A 25241-nucleotide genomic window follows, 5' to 3' on the forward strand; every position below is an offset into this window, starting at 1 on the left:
TCTGACTTGGGTAACATACAAAGTGATACGTATTTAAAGGTGTAAACAATATTAAAGAAATTTAATATTTTTAATTTTTTTTTAATTTATTAAAGAAAAAACAAAATTGCAACACGGACTTTAGTCAACACTTTAGTCGTTATTTTTTCACAATGATTAAACGTAATAAACCTTATTTTGATTTATATATGAAAGATATTTGCCAAGATTACAACTAATATTTTATACATATTAAAATTCTAAAAAGAATCCCCGGTACTGTCATTTAGCAGAAAAATGCACAAAATAATGTGTAATAATGTCTATATTGATATAATAAGGTATATAATACATAAAAAGCAAACAAACCTACCTCTCACACATTTATCACAGCTGTTTTATTATTGTTTTTCTATTTTTCAGTCTTATCATTATTTACCGTGGTGACGTTTCCCAATGGAGCCTGCGCGGGGTCATCGGGGGATAATGGCACATGTATGACAGCTCGCGAGTGCTCCTCCCGAGGTGGTTCCGCTAATGGATACTGCGCTAATGGCTTCGGACTGTGCTGTATCTGTGAGTAGTTTTCTGCGAAATACCTTTCTCGCTTTGAACTGATAATTGATATTATCAAAAAAATATTCTTGTTGGAAGCTCGTTTGAAATAAGTACTTAGAAGAGTCCATTAATCATGCAATTTAGTAATAAGACTCAATGAATGTCTGAGAATGATAAATGAGTATAATTACGCACGTCATACTAATATATCATTATTAAAGACCAAAAAACTTAAATATCAACTCCATAAATCAAAAAAGTTTTTTGAAGTACCTACGTGTTATTATTATAATTAAATACAAATTAATAATCCGTATTCTTGGTGATATTTTGATATTCATTTTAAAGAGTCAACCTCAATATTTAATCAGTGTGACTTGACCTTAGAATATCTTACGCGAGTAATAATTTATTTTAAGTAAAGCACGGATAGTACTTGAAAAAAAATTCACGAAAGTTTTTTTGGCTATTCGGCAGAGATAAGAGAATGATCTTACTCGTTCTAGTCGATCTCAAACCATCGTTACCGAAGCCATATTTTCATTACTACTGAAGATTTTTTTTTACTAGTCAAGAATCTTTTTTGATATACAAATGAAATAATTCAGTTAGAAATGCATTATTCCAAATTAATTGAATTAAGAGGGGGAATATAAACAATAGAATATTTGTTTGAAATATTAAATTAGGGATCGCTATGTTTAAATTTATAAAATCAATAAAAAAAACTTTTTAGATGCAAAAAACATTCAGACTTTTCAATTTATTTTTGTGGTCGATTTGCGGCCGTCAATTTTTTATGAGCAAAAAAAGCTACTTTACGAATGATTACAACATTAGTGCTCGGGGTCGAACCCACTACGGTACATCACTAGGAACTGCGATACTTTGTATATTGAAGTTGCAAAGTAAAATGTTTTCAGGCGATAGAATAAATATGACTTCATTATATAGTATTTATACGATGTATGTTTCAGTTATGACGTCATGCGACAGCAGTACTTCGGAAAACGGCACGTACTTCGTTAACTCGGGCTTTCCCTCGCCCTACGATTCCACCGGTTCATGCGAATTAACTATTATCAAATCACATCCCGATGTTTGTCAAATAAGGTATATTGAATTTAATTAGAAATACTGAAAAAAATTCAAACAGATCAAAGAATTTTAATTAAGTCCGATGTGCTGTTTTATTTTATTTATTTTATGATAAATACATTATTTTTGTAATAGCCGATAGCAGACTTTCTTAATGCCACGTCCACTTTAAATGACAGCTAAAATCTGTTATTATTATTAATATATATAATATATATGTATATTACACATGTATATGTTGATATCATTGATCTACATATTTAAATATGTTTCAAACCTTATCCAGAAACGCTTAAATACATATCTATGTACTTATTACTAATCACTAGCCCAAAAATAAAGATTAATTCTTGTAAATTCAAAAATGATGGACTTCCATACAAAGGTTCAATGCCAAATTCACCCAAAATTATTTCTTTAGTGGGTGTCTACTCAATAAAACGATCCTACTCACTAAATTTCATAACCCTAACTTTAATAGTTTACGCTAATGAAACGATCATGAATCAGTCAGTCAGGACATGTTATTTCGACGATCATGAATCAGTCAGTCAGGGCATGTTGTTTTATATATATATATAATAAGTGTACACATCCAAACCGCTGTTGCTACGCCGATTTTTATGCCCAAACGCTGGGTGGCCGAGATTTTAAGAGATATGACTTTGTACAACTCCCCTGGCTTTCGTTATTACTGTATTTTTTTAACATTGTAAATAATAAAGTATTTAAAAATTTGTAAATAGTCAATTTAACTTACTAACTTATTCACTTCACTTCATTGCTTCTGTCAACATTTCGGTGTTCATTGGACTGGAACTGAACAAACTTCTTGTCACGTTCTAGAACAAGTTGTATGATTATCTTCACTGTGTCGAGTAACTTTGTTCTTGCTACTTGAGTGACTCACTGTTTGTTGAATAGACATTCATGTGCCGTGTTTACGTTAAATGTTTATAGGTATGCATACACTATAAACTTGCCAACCATTATTGAATAATATTTTTCTATTTAATCAATATATAATCAATATGGGCATGTTATGCGGAGGAATGAGGACCATGTTGTGAGAAAGGTTTTGAAAATGGATGTGGATGGATATAGAGGCAGGGGACGACCAAAGAAACGATGGATGGATTGTGTGAAAGACGATAAGGTTAGAAAGAATGTTACTAGTGAGATGACGTCCGACAGAGAAGTATGGAAGAAGAAGACATGCTGCGCCGACCCCAAGTAAAATTGGGATAATGGCAGGAGGATGATGATGATGATGGCGTTTTTTAACTAAAAAAAACATAATAGCTAATTTTGGAGAAATTAAGAATTGTGTTCATTGATTCTTGGAATTGGCTACGTGGACGAAATTACTTATGCCAAACGAATTGTGTTTTGTTAGCTTCCTTCCCGGCTTTACACAAGTAGAATAAGGATCTAGATAAAATGTTTAAATCGAAGTTAAAAAACGCCATTAAAGTAAATTATTATTAATTCAATCATATTCACAACGTAATAATACTTTTTCGAAAAGGTTGGACTTCGATCGCTTTACAATCGCCGGACCGGAGAAAATGAACAATGTTTGTAACCAAGACCAGTTCATCGTGTCGGGGGGTAATCCTATACCAACAATTTGCGGCTTCAACCAGGGCAGTCATAGTTGAGTATAATATTAATAAAATAAGATTATTTACGAATTTAAATATTTCATTACCTGTGACGAAAAAACCTATTCTGACATTATATATAATTTTATTTATTAGCTAGTACTTTTATTTAATATAGGCACATCATATGTACTCATACAAATTACTAGAGGAGTGTTTTAAATATATCGTGTTACTCTAAGGTTTACATTTTAAACGGCCTGCGGCCCAAATATATTATTTAGATGAATTACGTAGAAATGAACGATTCAATAAGTAAAGGAAAATTGGTACAAGAAATTTCTATATGTATTCGATAATTTCATCTTTATTATTTTCTTTGAATTAATTTCCAAATATATTTACTTTCTAGTGTACATAGACGCAGGAATTGGTTCCACGAATCCTGTTAAATTAACTTTTGTCACGAGCGGCAACTCATTCGAGAGGATATGGAAAGTACGAGTTACACAGATACCTTGCAGTACTATTTATAAAGGTGAAAATATGTCATAATTTTTCCAGGAGCTAATAATATTTTTATTTATATTTATCGAAGTTTTACTTCTTTTGGCATGAGAATCATCTTTAAAGGATGTGTAGGCGCGCGCCCGTTCACATGATGCTTGAAGCTACATGACGATCGTTTGAGTTTCTCGCTAAGCCACCAATAATCGGTTGACAACATTTCACGACTAAGATACGGAGTGAATTCTTATAGAATCGCACTGCAGCACGGCTATTCTGTATGAAGAAATTCGAAACTCACCGTAGAACGCGTGAAATATCAGAATAAGCGAAATTGACGATAATAATTATGAAAATTATAGGATAAACATAACAATGACAAATGACATATCACCAAGTAGCAAGTCAATTGTCAGCATTATACGAGTGAGATACGAAGTGAATTATTACAGAATTTCACTACTGTTATATGCAGTGACACAAGTCAACCAAATTCGAACGCCAATAGCAACATGTAATCACTTAATTTAGATAAGATCTGTTTTACACGAAACAATTCCAAAAACAGGTTTCTCTTGCTGCTTATCTTTACTTTAAAATTTTAATTCAATATTAATCATGATTAAAGTTTAATAAAGTATGCATAAATATGTTACTTTTGTAATTTTATATTTATGTAAACTTATCATATTTTTGTACTTTAGCTGATGAGGGTTGCCTACAATACTACACTGGTGTGTCTGGTCAGCTAAAATCGTTTAACTATGAACCAATAACTGGACTGCAGCTCAGCAACCAGGACTACGGAATCTGTGTCAGAATGGAAAGGAACTTTTGTGGTATCCAGTATACAGCTTGCCCTGATCCAGGTAACCGTATTACACACGTACTCGAGTAAATGGTATATGCAGGCAAATCGGCAAATAAACCACTTCAAACATTGGCGATGTAACAAATATCAACCATCCCTTACATCGCCAATGCGCCACCAATCTTGGGAACCAACATGTTATGTCCCTTGTGTGTCTACTAACACTGGCTCATTCACCCTTAAACCGGAATACATTAATACCTACCATGGTAGGCACACATATATTATTTATTTACACATTTTTTACATTTCATTTTAACATAAAAGTTATAATACTTACTGATTGAGTGTCAAAAATCTATTCTCGTTTCAAAGAGATGTGGTACATACCTTAGATATAAAATGAAGCGGCAATAAAAGTACGAATACAAAAATGCAAACAAAAGCTTTAAGATATTTTCTTCTTTACTGGCGCTATTGTTTACGTCAAGTAAAATAAAACAGATTATATATTCTTAGACCGGCAATAGAGTGGTTGTACCTACCATTGGCCAGCTTTTGCGGTCATTGTTATTATTGTTAAGTCCATGTAAGGATGACATGTTTTCAGGATTCCGTGCCTCTAGAGGAAAAAAGGAACCCTTATAAGATTACTTCGTCCATCCGTCCGTCCGTCTGTCTGTCCGTTAAGACCCTTTTTTACAGGAACGCGTAAATATATAGTTGAAATTAACAGCAAATACTGAGCTGTAAAAAATTGATCTTAGCGATCAACTACTACTACGCAATAAAGAGATATGGACGTTTATTTCGTATTTCCCATTTTTTCAACCAATCTAAACCTATAGGATACTACCCGTTGACCTAGAACGTCGAATTTGGTAAAAAGCAATATCTTGATAAATCCGAAAACCGGTAAATCTTTCAGTATTGTGTGGTGGTACGGAACCCTCGGCACGCGACTCCGATTTGCACTTGCCCGTTTTTTATATATTTTCTAAGACCAAATATTATGTCAAATAACGAGATATTATTTTATTTTTAACTTAATTATAATTTCCAACCCAAATTCTGATTCATTTAGCAGTTTCATATTCGTTCTGTACACTTTGTTTGTTCTGAGTGGTTTTGTAGTTCTCGTTAATATTAAAAGTTCAGTCGAATGAATTTACATTTCGTGAAATACGAGAAATTCCGTTTCAACATTTCACTGTAAGAATTTAGTACAGGTAACAACGTTTCATTTCCACGTGTGAAAGCTGAAATCAATTTGTGTTAGATCTTAGTTTAATTTAGTTACATAAAGCTTGTGGGCCAGTTAAATATTGCGTTTTAAGTATATTTAAAGATACGAGTAGATGCAGAAAAGAAGGAAACAAATGTAAAAATTGAAATCGAAATGAGTATAGGTAGTACTTTCTCTCGTCATAAACAAATATTATACCACAAAGAACGTGGTCTCAACCTCCCGCCTATTCCATGGTATTACACTTCATATCAGACACTCACCTTCTTATACTAAAATATCTTAGCTTTTATTAAAATTTGCCGTTTCAATGAATTTTAAACAACTTTCAGCTGAGTGATTAAACCGATATTGTTGGAAATTTACAAACTCAAGCACAAAGCACACAATTAAAATCTTGAAGAAGTAACGAAATAATAAAAATGACGGCAAAATTCTGCTTTTTTATCTTTCTTCTGCATTCTAAGACTAAGCAATTAATATTCTTCTCTGCATAAATATACGTTAAAATTATCACGAATTCACGAAAAAGAAAATTCTTAAAGACATGAAAAGCCCACAAAACGGAATGAACACGTAAATACTAAAAACTCGCCCGCGGGCACTTTAAGCAAAAGCCTAGTCTCCATTGTTTGTCGTTCTTCACTCGCAAGAATAACTTTACCATTGTAATGTTTTAGCTCGAGTTCATCATTCTCAAGCTGTTATTCAACTTACATAAGCTTCACAAAACGTTCATTTTTTAACACAGCAATACTTAGTATTATTGTGTTCCTGCTTGAAAGGTCAATGAGCCTGTGTAACTAACACAAGATATATAACATGTTAGCTCCAAGAGTTAGTGGCACATCAGCCATGTAAGGAATGGTTAATATTTCGCATATTGAATTGGTGACCACTTACCATCGAGTAGCCTATTTGCTCATCTAAGTGGACGATATCATGAAAAAATGCAAGTCAATATGAAAGTTGCGTTTTTAATTACAAATTTTTAAATCCACAGATAATGCTTTGTAAATATATTATTAGAACACATTGAGGTAAAGTTAAGTAAAGAAACAAACCGTTAATAAATCCCTGCTGGACTTCTTCTACTTCTAAGAAGGTTTTGAGCTTATAATACGCTGATGCCGTTCGATTTAGAGGATTCGCTATCCGAAACATTTGTCTAATTTCATGCGATATATTCAGATTTCATCTGATACATCACTCAAGTAGCGAAACATAACAAAAAAATAAACAAACAGATGTGAACCACCCATATTGACTTGTTACATGTTAATTTATAATGTCATATGGGACAGCCTCAAGATACAAAGAACAATTTTGGAAAACATTTATTTTGTTAGTCATATTATTAATTACTAAATGTGAATGTTACTGAAATCGTATTTACAAGTTAAATATTTTCTTCGAGCGAATTTCAATAAACTCGCTGCTTTGTAACTACAAAGGTTACCAATCTAAAAATAGTTACAGCTTAGCAAGCAGTAGACTACGTCTCTGCAAGAACTCAATTTACATTGCATTAACGTGTCAGAGGCAGTTCTCGATTAATAAGTAAATGTCAGCCAACTGAAGTGTGATGACGAATTTGTCGGTTCTTTAAAGGTTTTAATGTGACAATTTTAATGCATGAAGTTTTTATAATGAAATTAAATATGTTGTATTCTAAATTTAAATAAAATAATATTTCAAATGCAACAAACGCTCCATTTTTGAAATGCTATGCTATTGTTGGTTTTACAAATATAATTTTGTAATTGTTGCTTCCTTTCTGACAAACATTATTTAATGGTTGTAAGGTTTCATAATACTTTGTCCCCTTCTTTTGTATATCAAATTACTGATGGCAGTGAGAGATAAAAATAGGTGGGTTGAAATTATTTATTCTATAAAATGTATTCACTTTATAGAATATCTTGTATTCGAATATTTATTTAATTTTTTTTAATAACTACTATGTAATATGTTTAAAATACATGATATCACTGCTTATTATTTGTATCGAATTATTAGCCAACTAAAAAAGGAAGACAATACCGTACAGTGGTAACTTTAAAATTGAAGGAATTTGATATAAACGATTGAAGCAATTCGTCAACTTGTCTTTTTGAGATATGAATTAAAAAAGCCTTATGAACGTTCTTGGTTAAGTTACATCTTAGTACCAAATTTCAAACGAAACCGATTACTTTGAAATATGAAAGCGTATTAAATTAAAAAGTTATGTACCGTCGCAATATAATAATATAAGTATAAGTCTTTTGTAATTAGATACTTATATACTTGATTACTAACTGTACACACAACCCACACACGTATACACACATACTGTATTTGTGAAATGCTCATTAAACTTACAAATGCATTTAATGTTAGCTGTTTGTTTTAATAGTCACTTTTATTTGATTAATAAGCGATTTAGAGTACTTTGTTAATAATTATAACTTTCAATACTTATTAAAAGCATAATTTGATGGGATTTGTTAATAACTTCGAGATAGAGTTATTTATGGTCCTGGGAATCTAAGCAATCAATATGATAAATTTGAACATACAAGATATCCGTGTGACAAATGTGTGACTTTTTTTTTTATATACATATGTATATATCATGTCACATGTATTCAAATTGTTTCCCTAGAACTTTAAAATCCTTTTAAAAAATTTAAAATATTTTACGGTCACATTTTTGTTTTGATATATCGATAAAATTGCCCGTAAAAGGCATCGGTACACTTTCTTAAACCTTTTCAACACTAAAAAGTTATTTCCATGATAATTTTCAAATTAAATCAGTTATGCCTAAACACTAATTGATTCCTACTTTTCAGTAAACAATCGTTCCCGTTCATTCACTCTCAGCGGGAACAGCAACAATCCTGTTAATGCAATGATTGGATCGGGAGCTGGTCCAAATAACTGCGCAAATGATTGGCTGTTGGTACCATGTGCTGCCAACGTTGGTCGCCTACAACCCGCACAAGCTTTGTGTACCGATAGAATATGCGGGGGCACATTTTCAGCGGACCTTTCTATGCAGCCTTCATCCGTGCTGAGTAAGAACATTTACTTATTTTATTATTTTCCTCTGATGGTGATACATTAATCTCATCAAGAAATGTTAAAATTTTAGCTAATAATAAAAAATAGCTTCGTTAATATCAATACAAAAATAAATCAATTTATCTTTACGTTCCTAAACGAATCATCCGATTGTGACGAAACAAGAACTGCAACTGGTATTTGAATGTTCGTCTTACAATATAATATTCTACTGTCGTGTGAAACTGATGATTGTTGCTAGTTTACAGTAAAAAAGGTGAAATATTTAATTAAATCATGAGAAAGGCGTGCCTACTTTGAACTCAATTTACTTCCCTTTGACCACGTTCTATGTAGGAGGGTTAAGACCCTTTGGGATTAATATGTTTTACAATAATTCAAGGCGAAGTTATTTTACGTAGCTCATTGTACTCCCAGTGGTGACACATATGTCACTAATGTTTAATATACATTAATGTCGAAATGGTTCGCGTTTTAATCAAATTACGACCGTCGTAATTACTTTGTGCCTGTAGTATTTTTCATTATGTGTTATATTTCTAATTTAAAAAACGAATCTCTTTTAAAGAATAGTTTATTTAACATCAATTGAAACTGATACGACTTCGAAAAAAATCAAGGCTTCTAACTTCACACTGTACATATATAATTTTATTGATTAATATCCAAGTTTCTTTTTTTTAAACAAAATTTTCCGAGCATGTGCTTTAATTTTTTCAATTGGCAAAATAAAAAAATATAAAATCGGGATCGACGATCTAATAGCTAGCTTATAGTAATATTTCCCAGGATAAAATATGTCTGTGTCCTGGTTCAAATGTAGGTCAAATGTTTGTAGGTGAATGATTTCGTTTTAGAATTTAATTAAAGTAATATTTGCACATGACACTGAATTTTAAGCACGTGGTCTGGTTAGTCAGGTTTTCCAACCACCCAACCTTTTTTTATTGTACTGCCGAACATCGACACTTTTAACTACTCTATTTCAGTTCAAGGGTTAGGCTGTTTATTATTTATAGCACCCCAGAATGGATCTAAAGTGGTAAGCGGTTTAATAAAGGGCTCACAGTATGGTCGCAACAGCGTACGTAATAATATATGATCTAGTATGCCATATTTCTCATGACACGTAGATCGAGTTTGCTAAAGCAAGGTCAAACTAGAACATTTCCATAAAACATTAGACAAAATTTATATGATGCATATAAATCATCAAATAAATCCAGGTTTACTGAGATATCGATGCTATAATTTTATTCTCTGGAAGTGACAACTAACCTTTTCAATGACGCAATGCCAGCCTGCCTAAATGTGGTTTTACATTATATTTTTTTATAAATGTTTTTTTTACTTTATGTGATATTACAATGATCATTAAAAGCGAGCAACGGTCCGTAAAACAAACCATTTCTCTGTTTCAATTCTCTCTTACTAATTCTACTACCGTTCTGCTCTCTAGCACATTTGAAAATATGACTTCGGTAGATCGTCTTAGAATATCTCTTAACTTAAAAATTACTTCATAAAATATACCTCGTCGTTGAGACGAAGTAAACCTTCTGCAAACATTTCTAAAAATGATTCATTAATATTCGTGTAAAATTTCGTAATAAGCTAAAATGTTTTTAATATTCAATTATTTTTTTTTGCAGGTACAGTAAAACCTTTTCGCCTCTGGTTTCACACCGACAACGTTGAATCACCTATTGACGTAGACAATAGAGGCTTTTGTCTGAACTACGTGCAACAACCGTGTACAAACAATGTTTTGTGATTATAGTACAATTTTAATAAAATTTGAATAAAATAGCTGTTTTCATTTTAATGTTAAGAATGAATCGTGATGACTATCTTTTAATTTATCACAGATAATAAATATCACTTAACAAAGGTGAAAGCAAAAATAAGTATAAAATGTTTGATTAAATCCATTTTGTTTAGAAACTACATAATATTATATACAAGATTATTTTTATATATATTTTGTGTTGAATGTCACCGTAAAAGATTTTTTATTTTTTCAATATATGATGCATATTTACAAAAATACATAATCACAACAGACGACAGACTAACTATAATATTTAATTAGAAATAAAAAAAGGATCCAAAATTGACACTTGTGGAACCCTCACAGCGCGTTTGAAGGACTTCACAGAATTTATATAAACTTTCTAAATTTCGTTATTATGATAAGATTTTAATAGTCCTAACAATATGCCTTTAACGCTTTAGTTATTTAATTTATTGAGCAAAACATCGTGGTCAACATAATCGAAAACCTCAGGTAAGTCATCTAATATAGCGACTCTTCCCACTCTCTGTAAACTTTTGGTTAACTTTACTTAGAAGTTTATTAATATTCATGTTATATGTATTTTTTTTTTCATATATGATCGTCAAATATCACGTCTTTATATATCAATAGTATTCAGACAGTCGTGCTAATATGAACACTGCTAGAATTTTCAATGTTTTGTAAATTTTAATACAGAGTCAAATCAATAATCGATTACTTCCATAAATAAGTTGTAGAATCAATTTGTATCATTGTGATATTTCAGAAATGTGATAAATGCAGGTATGTTCCGTATGTTTCATGTAATAATATTCAATTAAACGGGGTCTCGCAATAAACTACCGATATGAGACATATCTTGAGTGAACAAAATCGATTTATCATAAACTAAGTGTAACATAAACAAAAACATTTTTTAGCCAAATAAGTTATTCGAGATTCTACTATAACATAAGTCTACTTTTGTCTCGAGGTTAGCCTACTAAAGCTGCTAAGTCTTTATTCAAGCCAGTAAAGTATTATTTTCTGTCAAAAAAAATTTGGAATTTGAAAATTAGCAATACCGCGTAACGCCATTTGCTCTGAATCTGAATTAACTCTGTGTTTGACTGATGTGCATGGCAGATTTAGTAATCAAATGGTTATAATGAGTCTGACAGACTAAAGAGTGCACCTGTGGTATCGCACACCTTTGTGAACTACGAGTATATATATCTTGAACAGTTGGCTTGTTTCCGTTAGGTAATTTTAAATCAAATTCCATCATGGAATTATATTTATATACAATTATTATTTATTCCATTAATTCATTAAAATATTATATTTAATCAATAACTTCAAATAATACATTTTTTTATATTTTACAATTACTTTTTCGAGCGTCTTAGTTTACATTACATTGTAAATGAAGCGTTAGCTTTAAAGGCATCATTAAAATAATTAATACAAGTTTCATGAGCAAACGAAGAACGGGATAACTAATATATACAGTTGGTATATACGATATACTTCTCAATTAAATACAAAATTCTCAAATCGTGGAAACTATTATATTTTTCCTACCTTTACTTTACAAAAACTTAAAAAGATATTCTTTATATAAATACTATAGAAAATGATGAGATACCCAGTGAACCGTATCCTTAAATATTTTATAGCGCTGGAAAAAGCGAAAAGGACGATTATGTTTATGACTATCGGCATTTCAAAGAAATTTACGGTCCTGAAACGGTATCCTGAAAGCAAGCAAAGTACGCGTGCCAATATTCATCATCATATCGGACATAGTCCATTTTTTCTACATTTTACAGTTTTTAACATAGTTTTTTATTATTAATTAATTGACTAATAATTTCTTATTATTTTTGTGCTCATTTATTTGAATTTCGTAACATTCAACTCAAAAACTCAACTCAATTTTTTTTTTATTTTTAATCTGCATAATTTATTACATTTTTGTAATTATCGTAAGATTTATAAACGTCTTATTATTTAATATTTTTAATAAACATTGTGAATAAAAATCATGAGATTTCATAATTCAACTGTTTGTTCATTATTCTATCAAATGTTACTACGATAAAACGTATTTGATTTGATATCTTAATTTCTTGACCATTAATAGAAATTTTTTAGGAAGCCGAGATGGCTCAGTTTATAGGGCGCGTGCATCTTAAACGATGATTGCGGGTTGAAACCCAGGCAAGAACCACAGAATTTTCATGTGCTTAATTTGTGTTTATAATTCATCTCGTGCTCGGTCGTCAAGGAAAACATCGTAAGGAAATCTGCATGTGTCTAATTTCAACGAAATTCTGTCACGTGTGTATCCACCAACCCGCATTGGTGCAGCGTGGTGGAATATGTTCAAAAACTTCTCATACAGGGAACGGAGGCCTTAATCCAGCAGTGGGAAATCTACAGGCTGTGTGTTGAATAAAAAAGTACAAAGTAGATTTAAATAAAGGTAAAAAAAACATACAGTGTTTTTGTGATTAAATTATTTTTTCGATTCCAAAGCTTAATGTCTCAGTCACTGTGCTAATACTTAACATTAACAATGTGATTTTATTTTTTTAAGTGTGTTAGTCGTAGTATCTTTGTTTACTTCGTCCATTGTTCTTCCCTAGTAAAGATATTATCACTTTGCCCAAAGTCCGCGTCTTCATGGGTGGATCTTTATCGAAACATAGACAAAGAATAAATAATGACCAGAAATACAAATGTTACAATAACTACAAATACGTCTAATTTAACAATGTATTTAAAAGAACAATAACTCTGAAAAATACCTAAGAAAACGTAAAAGCAGGCCTCAAACCTTGTGAAAATGATTTGACTTAAAATAAATTTCTTGGTTGATCAGTAGTGTTATACTTTTTTATATAAAGGTGCTTCGCCAGCGTTTCTTCCCTTATTCTATGACGCTCACAGCTTCCTGGCAGTAAACTCCCTTCTTTCGTTACGAGCGGACGTGCAAATCGCAACCCTGGCGCGATATTCCGACTCCACCACGATGGTTGTTGCCGAGCCGAGTCGTACGTATATAAGTTTACTGAAGTACAAATATAAGTTTGTAATAAATTATTTGTTTACTTCGAATACAAATAAATTCTACATGGAAAACGTTCGATTCATATTTCATTTCCCATGTGAATTTTTAATGACACCTCAGCCTACACGTTACTTGGGTCAGTCGTCGATAAATAATCAGCCGTGTATTACGTATATAACTACATTGAAATTGTTTAACAATAACAGTTTTATTTCCTCATGACTACTATACTTGAGATGTCCAGTCGGCAAAATTTATACCCGACTATAAGCGGTAGGGTATTAGGGCAGTAAGATCGTTTAAATGCAGTTTTACAATGTTAATAAATATGTATTCCATATTCTAGCGAATGATTATGCTGACTCCGAGTCAAAAACTTGCGGGAAAATCTTGGTGGTTTTGTCATGGATTCTGGTGATTGTTACGATGCCGTTTTCACTCTTCATTTGTTTCAAGGTAAGATTGTACTTTCTTAATTGCTCTGCGAATATATTTTTTTAAACTTTATATAATTTGTTTATAATATTTTTTTTATTTAAAAAATGTATTGCGACTGTTTAGCGAAAATAAGCTAAGTTAAAGTTTCAGAGTGATTGTTATTTGCAACAGCGAATCATTTTTAAATATTTCATTTTGTCAAATAATTCGGTAAATTTATTTGAAAAACACCGACCGATATTGATTTTTACATCAAATGACTACTTATAAATATTCTTCAATTGTCATTTGAGCGGGAGTCTGTATTCCAAGTGGCTCTTAGTTCTACGAAGCACGTAATAATTTAAAACACTTCTGAAGTTTATGTTTTTATTGTCTTTCCTAAAAAAACTTTAAAAATATGTTTTCTCACTAAAATGATTTAAATTCATGTAATTCAAAATACGATTAAATAATAAAAATCTTTCAAAAGCAAGAGAGGTCTGGCGAGGTTCATTCGTACCACCACGTGTAGTTACCGCAAAATTTATATTTTCTCTCGCTTTACATGTAAATGGGTCAATAAATGAGTTAAATATGACGAGTAAAGGTACCTGAAGTACCCGACTCTTGACACAGTTCCGAGGTGAGGATTCGACGGTTGAATTCAGAAGTGACGTCACCTAAATGACCATGACAATAAAAAATAAATATTATTGTATGATTAAATTTTAGAAAAACCGCTATTGTAGTTTATTGGCTGCTTATGATGCTAAATTTGATATAAAACATTCTACGTATATAGTGCCTCTTACAACTTCATAAATTTTCAAGAATCAGCTATAAATAGTGTTTCAAGTGTAATCACGAAGAGGGGTTTTTCGGTCAATATCTAAGTTTTTAAAAAAACCAGAATAGGTTATTAGGTAAAACATATTTGCCTTCAGCTTATAAAATTATTATTATATAATACTAGTTATCGCTCGCGGCTTCGCTTGCGTTTTAAAGGGTCGGTCGTCAGGGATTAAACGTAAAAAGTAGTCTACATAATATGTCCTTCCTTGGAGTTCAAGCTTCCTTCTCATACCTTATTTTATAAAATCGGTTTGGCCGTGGAAGAGCAACAGACAGACAGACAGCCATAGTTACTTTCGCATTTATAATATTAGTATAGAAGATCAATTGAATAACATTGTATATATCGTGTATTTTATAATATAGGTATAAATTTAAATAATGGCGGTAAAGTAAAAATAATAAAAAAAAACCAAACGATAGTTGATCGTTATTTATTTTACTATTACTTTTATTTATGTAGCTTAAAAGTAATATTGTATCTTATAATATATTGTTAGCAAAGACGCTGAACGTTCCTTTATTATCAAAGGAGCGTGTATATTAAGCTTTAAGGAGATATAAAGACGCTCGAGGAAGAATAAATTAGCTTTTAGATAACGTTAAAATTGTCTTTTTTATTTTAAGATACAAACTAAAACAAAATTATTACAGATAATAATCACGGAATTAACAGTTTTAATAAAATTATATTTTGGTTCTTAATTTTTTATTTAATCTGTGGAAAACGTCACTTGGTTTTATAAATATTTAGGTACTAGATTGATAATTCCTAAGTATTTATAACGCTATTAAATACATTAAAAACATTTAAACCTGTCTCAAGTTTCGTGGAAAAATATTATTAAAAATAAAGCCTAGTTGCAATTGTTTATATAACTTAAAAATAAACACGAAATAACTCGAGTTTTTAGATCAATTTATTTCATTGTAAATTGACGCTTATCGGCCTTCGAAATTACCGACTTGACGAAAGTCTCAGCGGTCTTTAAAAAGAAATCAGCGTGACAAATATAATTCTTTACATAATTTCAGAGATATCGATATAAAATATTTCAAAGTACGCAAAATAAGCATTAACGATATAAAAGTTTCGGATAAACGCTGAGTGTTCATGATTGATTTGATTTTGTAAAAACATCAATAAATACAGGCAAAGTTAGGACGGATCCCTAGTATAGTGAACAGGCACACCTACTTAGGATACAACGTATCCGCAAATACTTCAAAATAATGCCTATGATAAAATATAACGCGACCTAAGCATTTTTATTTTTTCATATTCGCTGATAAGCAAGCGTCTTCTGTTAAAAATGGACAAGTGACTTTTCTTTCACACGGCGCTACAAAAGCATTTACGTCCGTACCTCGCAAATAATTACGGTAATATTACAAAGATGTGAATTATATTTGAATGCTTTTATGGATTACAAATCAACTGAACCTATTTAGATAAAACTTTTAGGTAAAGAGAGATAAAGAGGTAAAGTTAAGAAAAGGCGATAGATGACATTGTATTTGAGGCCTATTTGATATTACTAACATATTAACCAAGTATATCTGTATTCAGTTAGAGATATATAAATTGAGAAGTAATTATAGGTAGTGTTGGTATTAAAATATGCTAAAAGCAAGCAATAAACATTATATAGTTTGCGATAAGTTGTATCAGGTATGTAGGTTGTTAGCTGGCGAGGCATAAAGGAGATCTGGAGTCTTGGCGCATCTTATTTTAAACTCTTGTGTCTCTCTATCTGGGGATTAAATGTTAATTGTAATCCAGCGAAATCGGGGCAAATGTTTCTTCAGTTTGTAAAATCCATTGAAAAAAGAAATTATAAGAAAGTATACTTTTTAAGTTTTTTTGTCTGTGTGTGTAATGTTTCGGCTAAATATTGCAAATGCATACTGAATATTAATTTCATTATGTATTCTTTCATTTTAAAAACGAAAAAGTTTTATGAAACAATACTAATAATTAGCATCTATATAAAGGGATTAAATAAAATAACGTCAAAAATGTCTGCTTTTGTTGGATTTGCGACACAAACTGAATCCCGCGTAGGCGATGCCGCGGAATCAATTAATTTATTTTATAATACAGGATGTATTAACGCTCATTACCGGTACCGGTTTTGTGTATATCACTACATTGACGAGTAACTCTACCGACAAATAGCAGGATTTTGTATTTCTGTATTTCGAACTACGTCGATATCTCGACAATATTAAAAGTACTTCATATTTCTTGCAGATCAATAGTCTATGTGGAAAATTATCTCTCATAATCAGGTCCAGTATTAACCGGTTGAAACCAGTACATTACTTGATTACCAGGGTTGAACCGGTTGATACTTTACAGTTAAAGCCAAAATACGACTAAAATAATATAAATTATATTATTCTACAAGTTTAGTTATATACTCGATTGTTATCTGTACGTTTTATAAATACAACAATGTCTGTGTAGGTACAATATATAAAGAATACACCTTAGATTATCTATATATCTTGATAGAGTGTCCCAGTACAAACGGGCAAACTTTGCTTGGTGTGCGTGATAACTTTACTTGATACTAGTGTGCGTGTGTTTACTAGTGTGCGTGTACTTGGTGGCCAAATGTTGGTCACTATTTTTTTCAACTCGTTGTCAGCTTTGATAGTCCATCAAGACAGATAAGTAATCAAAGGCATATATTTTTTAGGTCGTGCAAGAATACGAAAGAGCCGTAATCTTTCGCCTAGGAAGATTACTTTCCGGGGGGGCTAAAGGACCTGGTATGTATATTTCTTTTTAATAACACCATTTTCATCTTATGTTTAAGTAGTTGTGATAATTGCTTACTAAATATCGTAGTGACATACATTACATTACAAAAAATAAATCTATCAAATGGTAGAATTATGTATTCTGTATTCAAATTTATAATTGGTAATAAAGAACGGAAACAAATAAATGAAAAAAAAAATAAATGAATAATTTAAAGAAAATCATCTATTGGCTCTATAATGCAGGATCGTAGCATTCGAAAAAGATAATTTATCGTTACTCTATGTAAGAGAATTATTGCAATCCATTTAATTAGACACTTTTATCCCGTTACTATTTGGAATACCCATTTACCATAATGGTTGGATAACAAACAGGAACCTCTAAGCTCTAGATAAGACTCAAGACATTATTCTCTTGAAAACAAAGATAGAAATTCTTAAAAAAAAAAACAAAAGTTATTTCAATAACTCGTGACCTTTTGTTTCTTAGGTATTTTCTTCATACTACCTTGTATTGATTCGTACGCGCGTGTTGATCTCAGAACTCGTACTTACGACGTACCACCACAAGAGGTAAGTTAAACTCATATTATAATCGTAACGCAACTACGTCACATTTATATTAAAAAAAAACATTTTAACTGTGTTCGACTTACACTAAATGGATGGCTGGTTTTTAGTTACAATCGATGGTCTCCAAGTCGGCTCTGATCTGGTTTATTGAATTGATTTCAATTAGTTTGAAAATAGGTAGCCCGGAAAAAAAAAATTACATATACAAAATAGCATGTTTTAACAAACGGGTCGTACGGATAAACGACGATATTTTATTGTCTCTAAATAATAAGCTGTACAAAGGAAAAAAGTTTTCAAATAAAAAATTCAATTCTTGCCAATTGTGAACTCTATTAGCATTTTATTCTGGGATTATTTCAACTTATATGTGTTTAGTTTTACAATGAACGATGCTGCGGTATAAAATATTCTTTAATTCTTCGTGCCGTACGCTTACTTACTACAATACGTAAATGTCTATTTTAATTGAGAATTAGATTTAAATTATTAAAATCACCTCAATACTTAAAATCAATCTGAAATGCTTCTAAAATATTAATTAAATTTTATAAAAAAAAAACATTCATAAATATAAATAGTTATTTCTCAATTTTAAAAGCTTATGGCCAATAAATAACACATTTTTAAAATATTACTTAATAATCCTACTTAACAGTATAAGTGTATATTATGATAGTATTTATAACAGAACGCATCTTACTTAAAAACCTTTTTTTAATATTTATACGAAGTATTTTAATTACTATAAAATTGTAAAATTTTACCCATAATGTAAATTAATACAATATTTTAAACATACCATTTGAGACTTATGGTCTAATTTCATTAATTTCAACATTTTACCTTACCTGTGGAAGGTTACGAATGGTAGAATGAGACTGATTAGTTTTGGCTCTAGAGAGCTGGCAGGTTTATTATTTTACTTCACCTTTGAGATGAACAGAAAAGTATAAACACATGACGCTGATCACAATCAAACAAAAAATATTCTTTATCAAAATTGATAATTCATAAGAATATTTATGTTAAAGTATCAAATATAATTAGGAAATTAGATTCTTCCGAGAACTATCGGGAGACTCTGTTGTTACTTTTTTCCACCAATTTACATTTAACTAAATACAGTGTACATAATTTTATTCGTTTTAATTTATGGATTAAATAAAAGCTCGATTTCCTTTAGAATCTTTCGTTTAATTAACCTTATTATATATTTACCATTAAAAAAGGCTTGAGTTCACCTCAATACAGTTTATTTGCAGATCAAATTCTATTACTAAACGAAAACAGTTTTTAAACTAATAAATTTTATCATTGAAGTATAAAGTAACCTATGTTTGAAACAATATGACCTTAATAATATACCTTCACAAACTACAACACGCATGGATTCGTTATTTTGACCTGTCCATGGACAATCCAATCGATCAGAAATAATCGTAGCTGATTCGTTGGTGTATTAATCAAATTCTAATAACGGTTTTCGCTTTAAGAAGTACTAGTTAGTTAGATATTTATAGTTTTCGTAACAGCTGGTCCGAATCGACAAGAATTTTTAAATTATTCGATCAAAAAGCTCCTCCAACCCAATCCCTAATCTAAGCCTTTCAGAGATCTACAAACACACCCAAAAATTTCGTCAAAATGCAGCTAATTAGGAGGAGTTCAGTGATTTATGCATATATATAACTATTATAGCACCAAGTTCTTTTATTAGTTGAAAACAGCCTTTAAATTTACTGAAATTGCTCTTAGTGAGGTCAATTTTTTTTCGTTATCTTTAGGTTCTCACTAAAGACTCTGTAACCGTGTCTGTGGATGCCGTCGTCTACTACCGCGTTCATAACGCAACTATTTCCATTGCCAACGTCGAAAACGCTCATCATTCCACGAGGCTCCTGGCTCAGACGACTCTCCGTAACACAATGGGCACACGACCACTTCACGAAATCCTGAGCGAACGGGAAACTATTTCAGGAAACATGCAAATCTCTCTCGACGAAGCGACCGAAGCTTGGGGTATTAAGGTGGAGCGAGTTGAAATGTAAGTAAATAACATAATATTCGCGTTGCTTTAAGTTGGCAAAGTTTACTTTGTAAGTTTGGTGCCAAACTAGGCCGAGCGGACAAGCAATGATGTTTAAATATAGCCGTGTATTGTAATTTCAAACAAGCGCTGGGGTAACTCGTTATTGAATTTAATGCCTAAGAATATTTTGGTCTATTTAATTGAAATTAACTGCACCTCATATAATTTAATTGCTCTACCACTTAATACAACTCCAGTAATAGGTTTAAAATCAATATAAGTAAAATAAAATGGTACTTTATATGTATATGCAAGTGTGTATATTTCTTTGACACGCTTTGTTACCCAAACGGTTTCATGAATTATTCTAACGTATGCAATGTATAATTATCGGTGATATATATATTATATAAAGTGTCCATCGGCTTCATGACGTAATCACTTTGATGGACAGATAATTATTAGGTTCTATAGAAAAATAAATAGTGAGTTATCGACTTAAAATATGATATGTAGGCCACGGTACATGTACGTACGCTCGAATTAGATCTTTATTATCAAAAAGATAAGCTGTAAATTTGATTAATGGCGTTTATGGTGTCCAATAATTCCTAGTTTTAAAATAAGTGTTCGGCCACACGTCATTACAGAATCAATAATGCTGACGTTTCCATCGTTTTTTATTCGCAGTAAAAACGGAACACTCGAACTATGTATTTTTTAACATTGTTTTGAAATTAAGTACATAAAACATTTTATAAAAAAAATTACTAATTTTAACTTACTAAATTACAACTGAAATATTTCAGTGGACAGAACATATTATCGAGGGTTCAAATAAATACGATCTTGCGGTTAAAGTATTTACTACTGCACTAATACTTAATATTATGATGGCGTTTGGAAATTTTATATAAATTTTAAATAAAAACGAAAGTTGCTACTGTTTTATTTTTAACGACAACATTAACGTTTAAATATTCTAAGCTTAAGACTACTGCACCAGAACATTTTTATCTTATATTAAATGTGTTTAGCGAACACACGTTTTTAATTGAGACTATGCTGTACTATAAGTGTTTGACTGCCTCTTTAGTCTAGAGGCTGGTTTTAATCGTGAGTCAGGCTAATTTAAGTTATGCAGTTTTCTCTTAGAAAATTCTTAGTACCAGCCCGAACTCGACCCGGATATTTCCAGTAGTGCCTCATCAGACTATGAAAATATTTTCTATTGTCGTCAACTTGGACACTCTAAGAAGTACTTCGCAGATGAAGATTTGGTTATGAAGCCGTTATTATTAATATTATCGAAGGATGTCCAACATGTTTTACTTATTCAACTGATTGATGATACATCTGCGAATTTAAATAAATATATTTTTAAACTATATTTAGTTGCCTTGACGTCATTTTCATTCCGTTATAAGTAGATCTATTCACTTACGAAGGCACGTTCCATATTTAATTTATTATTGACGTGCATTAGTATGAGTAAGTGACGCTTATGTTTACAAGTCTTAGTGACTTTGTCTTAGTGTGTGTGAGATTACTAAGAGTAAAGACAGCAAAAAAATACTAACTAAATTATATTTGTTAAGCTTATTTTAATAAAAAATAATTAATTGAACGTGGAGGGCCCGCCTTTTGGAGATAATAGATTTACAAGGCGAATCAAATATCATCATTATATGCTGTGAACTATCGATAATGTATTCAATGAAGTATTATAATTCATATTATATTACGTTAACATCGCTAACTGACAAGCTAAATGTAATGTAAGCTACAAGCATTGGAACATATAGTAACTCATGTTAGTAGTCCAGCTTAAATTTTACTCGTGATTATGGTGATGGTTTCAACAAAAACAAAACATTACAAATTACAATAATCTAAAAAAGGTTTTATAAAATTATTTTCAATTATAATTTTTAAAATTAAATTCTCGTTGACCTGTTTGTAGCTCAGTTCATATTAAAAGCAAGATAACAGGTCAATTCGTCTGGATCCTACAACACGAACACAGTAACTCCGAAGGCGAATTTTGTAACGTAAAAGGCATATCATTCCATTGTGTCTTTTGTAATCCGGAAGAAAGGGATGACGTGAACGATTTTCGCATATAAATTTAAAAGGAATTTCAAAAGATGTGCACCGCTTGTTGCTTGTAATGAAATGTATTTTTGTATGAATGAAAATATATAAAATTAATCATGATTTCAGTCATAATTTTAAACGTGAATGTAAATAAACATACTGTAAAAGTCTTACTACGGGGTCTAGTTGGAGCTTTTTCCGCCACTCTTGTCTAGTACGGGTTAATAGGTACACATGTGGCAGAATATCATTCTATAAATACATTTTCCTTCACCGTTGAGAGCAAAAATTAACACAAGCACATAACAATTGATCAGACAAGTTCCATATAAAACGAATCGGCCTAAAATGTTGGATAGAAATTTATAAATAAGTGATTATATTAATAAAATGATATAATATCCTAACAGCAAAGACGTCCGTTTGCCCGTTCAACTGCAACGTGCGATGGCGGCTGAGGCTGAGGCAGCGCGAGAGGCTCGTGCTAAAGTAATTGCGGCGGAGGGTGAGCAAAAGGCATCGAGGGCACTTCGCGAGGCTTCTGAGGTTATCGGGGATAGTCCAGCGGCTCTACAACTACGCTACCTACAGGTAGCATTTTATCTTCTAGCTATAAACTTTATAAATAGTTTTTGCGCTATACGCCTTTATACTTTATACAAAATAACAAATTTGTATGACGAACTGGGGTTGAATAAACTAGATTTTTATTTAAGAATAATAAAGAATAAAATATTTATATTATAATACATTCGCAAATGTAATAATACAAAATTAAAATATACTTATTTTTACAGACCCTGAATACAATATCCGCTGAAAAGAATTCGACTATCGTCTTCCCGCTGCCCATAGATCTTTTGACATATTTCCTAAAAGCAAAAGAAGAATCTTAAATTTTAAATCACCTACATCGCTTAATCAATAAATAGCCGTCGGTATTTCATGTAGAAAACGAATATATTAAAAAATATATTAACTTTTTTTATCTAAAACAAATATAATAAAATTAATACGAAATTTATAATTACTTGCTGTTTAGTTTAGTTTTAGTATAGAATTACTTATAATAATCGTGTTTTAAATTTAAATATAAATTTTAATCCTTTTCGCACGGCAACACACATTCCGATACATCGAATAGCTAATAGTCTTGTAAACAAAATATATTACAATGTTTGCACCACACTTATAATATAACACTCTCAAACTCTGTTTATTTTATTTGAAAACTGTAGCTATGAAACAATTAAATTGTATTTTTAAACTATAAAGTCAAAAATTAACAACTAGAAAATTCTATCAAGATTAAAATATCAATATCAATATTTAAAAATGTATTTAAAATACCCTATTTTACGTAGCATTACACATACCTTATTATATTAATTAAAGCTAATTATTATTAATTAATCACAAATAAAATCTTTAGATTATATAAATATAATTTATAAAAATAATTATTATTCGTGATATAGGGAAAAAAATATATATTACCATAATATATAATTTAAAATGTTATACTATTGAGGACTGAAAAATTTTATTGAACTTATGTGATGAGGATTTGCTTCGAGGAATTGATAGAAATATATATTATTGATACAATGGATTAAATATTATTTATATGTATAAATAGATGCCTAGATAGACAACTAGATGCGTGTTACTTAATAATTAATATTATACTGTTTTTATTGTATATTTTATCAAGATACAGCATACAGTTTTATATTATTTTATATCTATTTGTACTAAAAAAAACTATAAACTGGAATTTAATATTTTAAGAGGTGGATTTCAAAGGTTTTATTCGTAAACATACGTAATTTGGCCATAATTAAGACGAGATTTTTGCGTGAACTGATTTAGTGTTAATAATTCCTTGTAAAACATAACATCATGAGAAATTGGATGCACGTATAACAAAATACGTACATTTCTCTCTCTCTCTCGCGAGAATACTCGTAGAGGTTCTACGCCTTTGTCCAGGAGTGGATTATCCACTGGCCTTAAGTTTTCACTTTTTTTTAAATATTTATTTGCTCGTTTAAGATTCTGACTAACAGACTAACAGACGTACAGACCGATGCACAACAAAAAGAAAAAGGAACCCTTGTAAGATCACTATATTATAAAGGTTATTTTTTCTTTTAGAGGTACTGAACCCCGAATATTTTGTATTTAATAAAAAAATTGGTTTAAATTAATGTAACATTTATTCCTCCGACAGTATTCTTGTCTACAATAGAGGCAATTTTACCCCAATATACTCCCAGGGAGTACTGTCATAAAATCTGATAGTAATACTGTCGTAAAATATTACTAATGAAATACAATACAAATACATGATTTCCGCCTTTTTAACTAAATCAATAAACATAAATAGTTAAATTGATGTTTGATATATGATAATGTTCGTGTAGAATTCAACTTTAATGTTAAATAAATGTTTAATAAAATAAATACGCAATGATTACGTTTTGTTATTTATTTAAAAAAAAACCCTTATATGTACTTAGTACGTTTGTAATTGTTACTAAATATACAACGAATTTTAAATGTTATTAATTGTTGCACGTTTTCTCACTACGAGTAAGAACATTTGCCTCTATGTACTTTATCGTATATAAGAATATACGCTGACTCTTTAGTCCAATATTAATACGATTGTTGATCTATCAGAGATATTATCTTTATCGAAAATTTCAAAGCCACCCCACAACTTACGAATTGTAAAGGTCAGCTTATTCAAAGGTAACGTTATCAA

At 30.8% G+C, this 25241-nt stretch overlaps 3 protein-coding genes across 4 annotated transcripts in view; 2 read left to right on the top strand and 1 right to left on the bottom strand.

Moving 5' to 3' along the window:
• The window catches only part of LOC113404244 (protein phosphatase 1 regulatory subunit 12A), a 538461-nt gene that overhangs the window by 346190 nt on the left and 167030 nt on the right, over nucleotides 1-25241 (bottom strand). The gene's annotated exons all lie outside the window — the stretch shown is intronic.
• LOC113404216 (uncharacterized) lies at nucleotides 153-10653 on the top strand. Its single transcript, XM_064220271.1, has 8 exons — nucleotides 153-162; nucleotides 403-555; nucleotides 1515-1650; nucleotides 3164-3291; nucleotides 3652-3777; nucleotides 4451-4615; nucleotides 8641-8865; nucleotides 10525-10653. Exons 1-8 carry the CDS (start codon nucleotides 153-155, stop codon nucleotides 10644-10646), a joined length of 1065 nt encoding a protein of 354 aa, XP_064076341.1. The 3' UTR covers nucleotides 10647-10653.
• On the top strand, nucleotides 13603-23442 carry LOC113404242 (uncharacterized protein). Of its 2 annotated transcripts, none has more exons than XM_026645095.2 (7): nucleotides 13603-13708; nucleotides 14072-14181; nucleotides 17703-17775; nucleotides 18260-18342; nucleotides 20130-20389; nucleotides 22882-23062; nucleotides 23269-23442. In XM_026645095.2, exons 1-7 carry the CDS (start codon nucleotides 13687-13689, stop codon nucleotides 23365-23367), a joined length of 828 nt encoding a protein of 275 aa, XP_026500880.1. In that variant the 5' UTR covers nucleotides 13603-13686; the 3' UTR covers nucleotides 23368-23442. The 2 variants fall into 2 exon arrangements, with proteins under 2 accessions (XP_026500880.1, XP_026500879.1); XM_026645094.2 differs by lacking the exon at nucleotides 13603-13708 and adding an exon at nucleotides 13854-13998.

The sequence above is a fragment of the Vanessa tameamea genome, chromosome Z, assembly GCF_037043105.1.
Source record: "Vanessa tameamea isolate UH-Manoa-2023 chromosome Z, ilVanTame1 primary haplotype, whole genome shotgun sequence".
Classification (NCBI taxonomy): Eukaryota; Metazoa; Arthropoda; class Insecta; order Lepidoptera; family Nymphalidae; genus Vanessa; species Vanessa tameamea.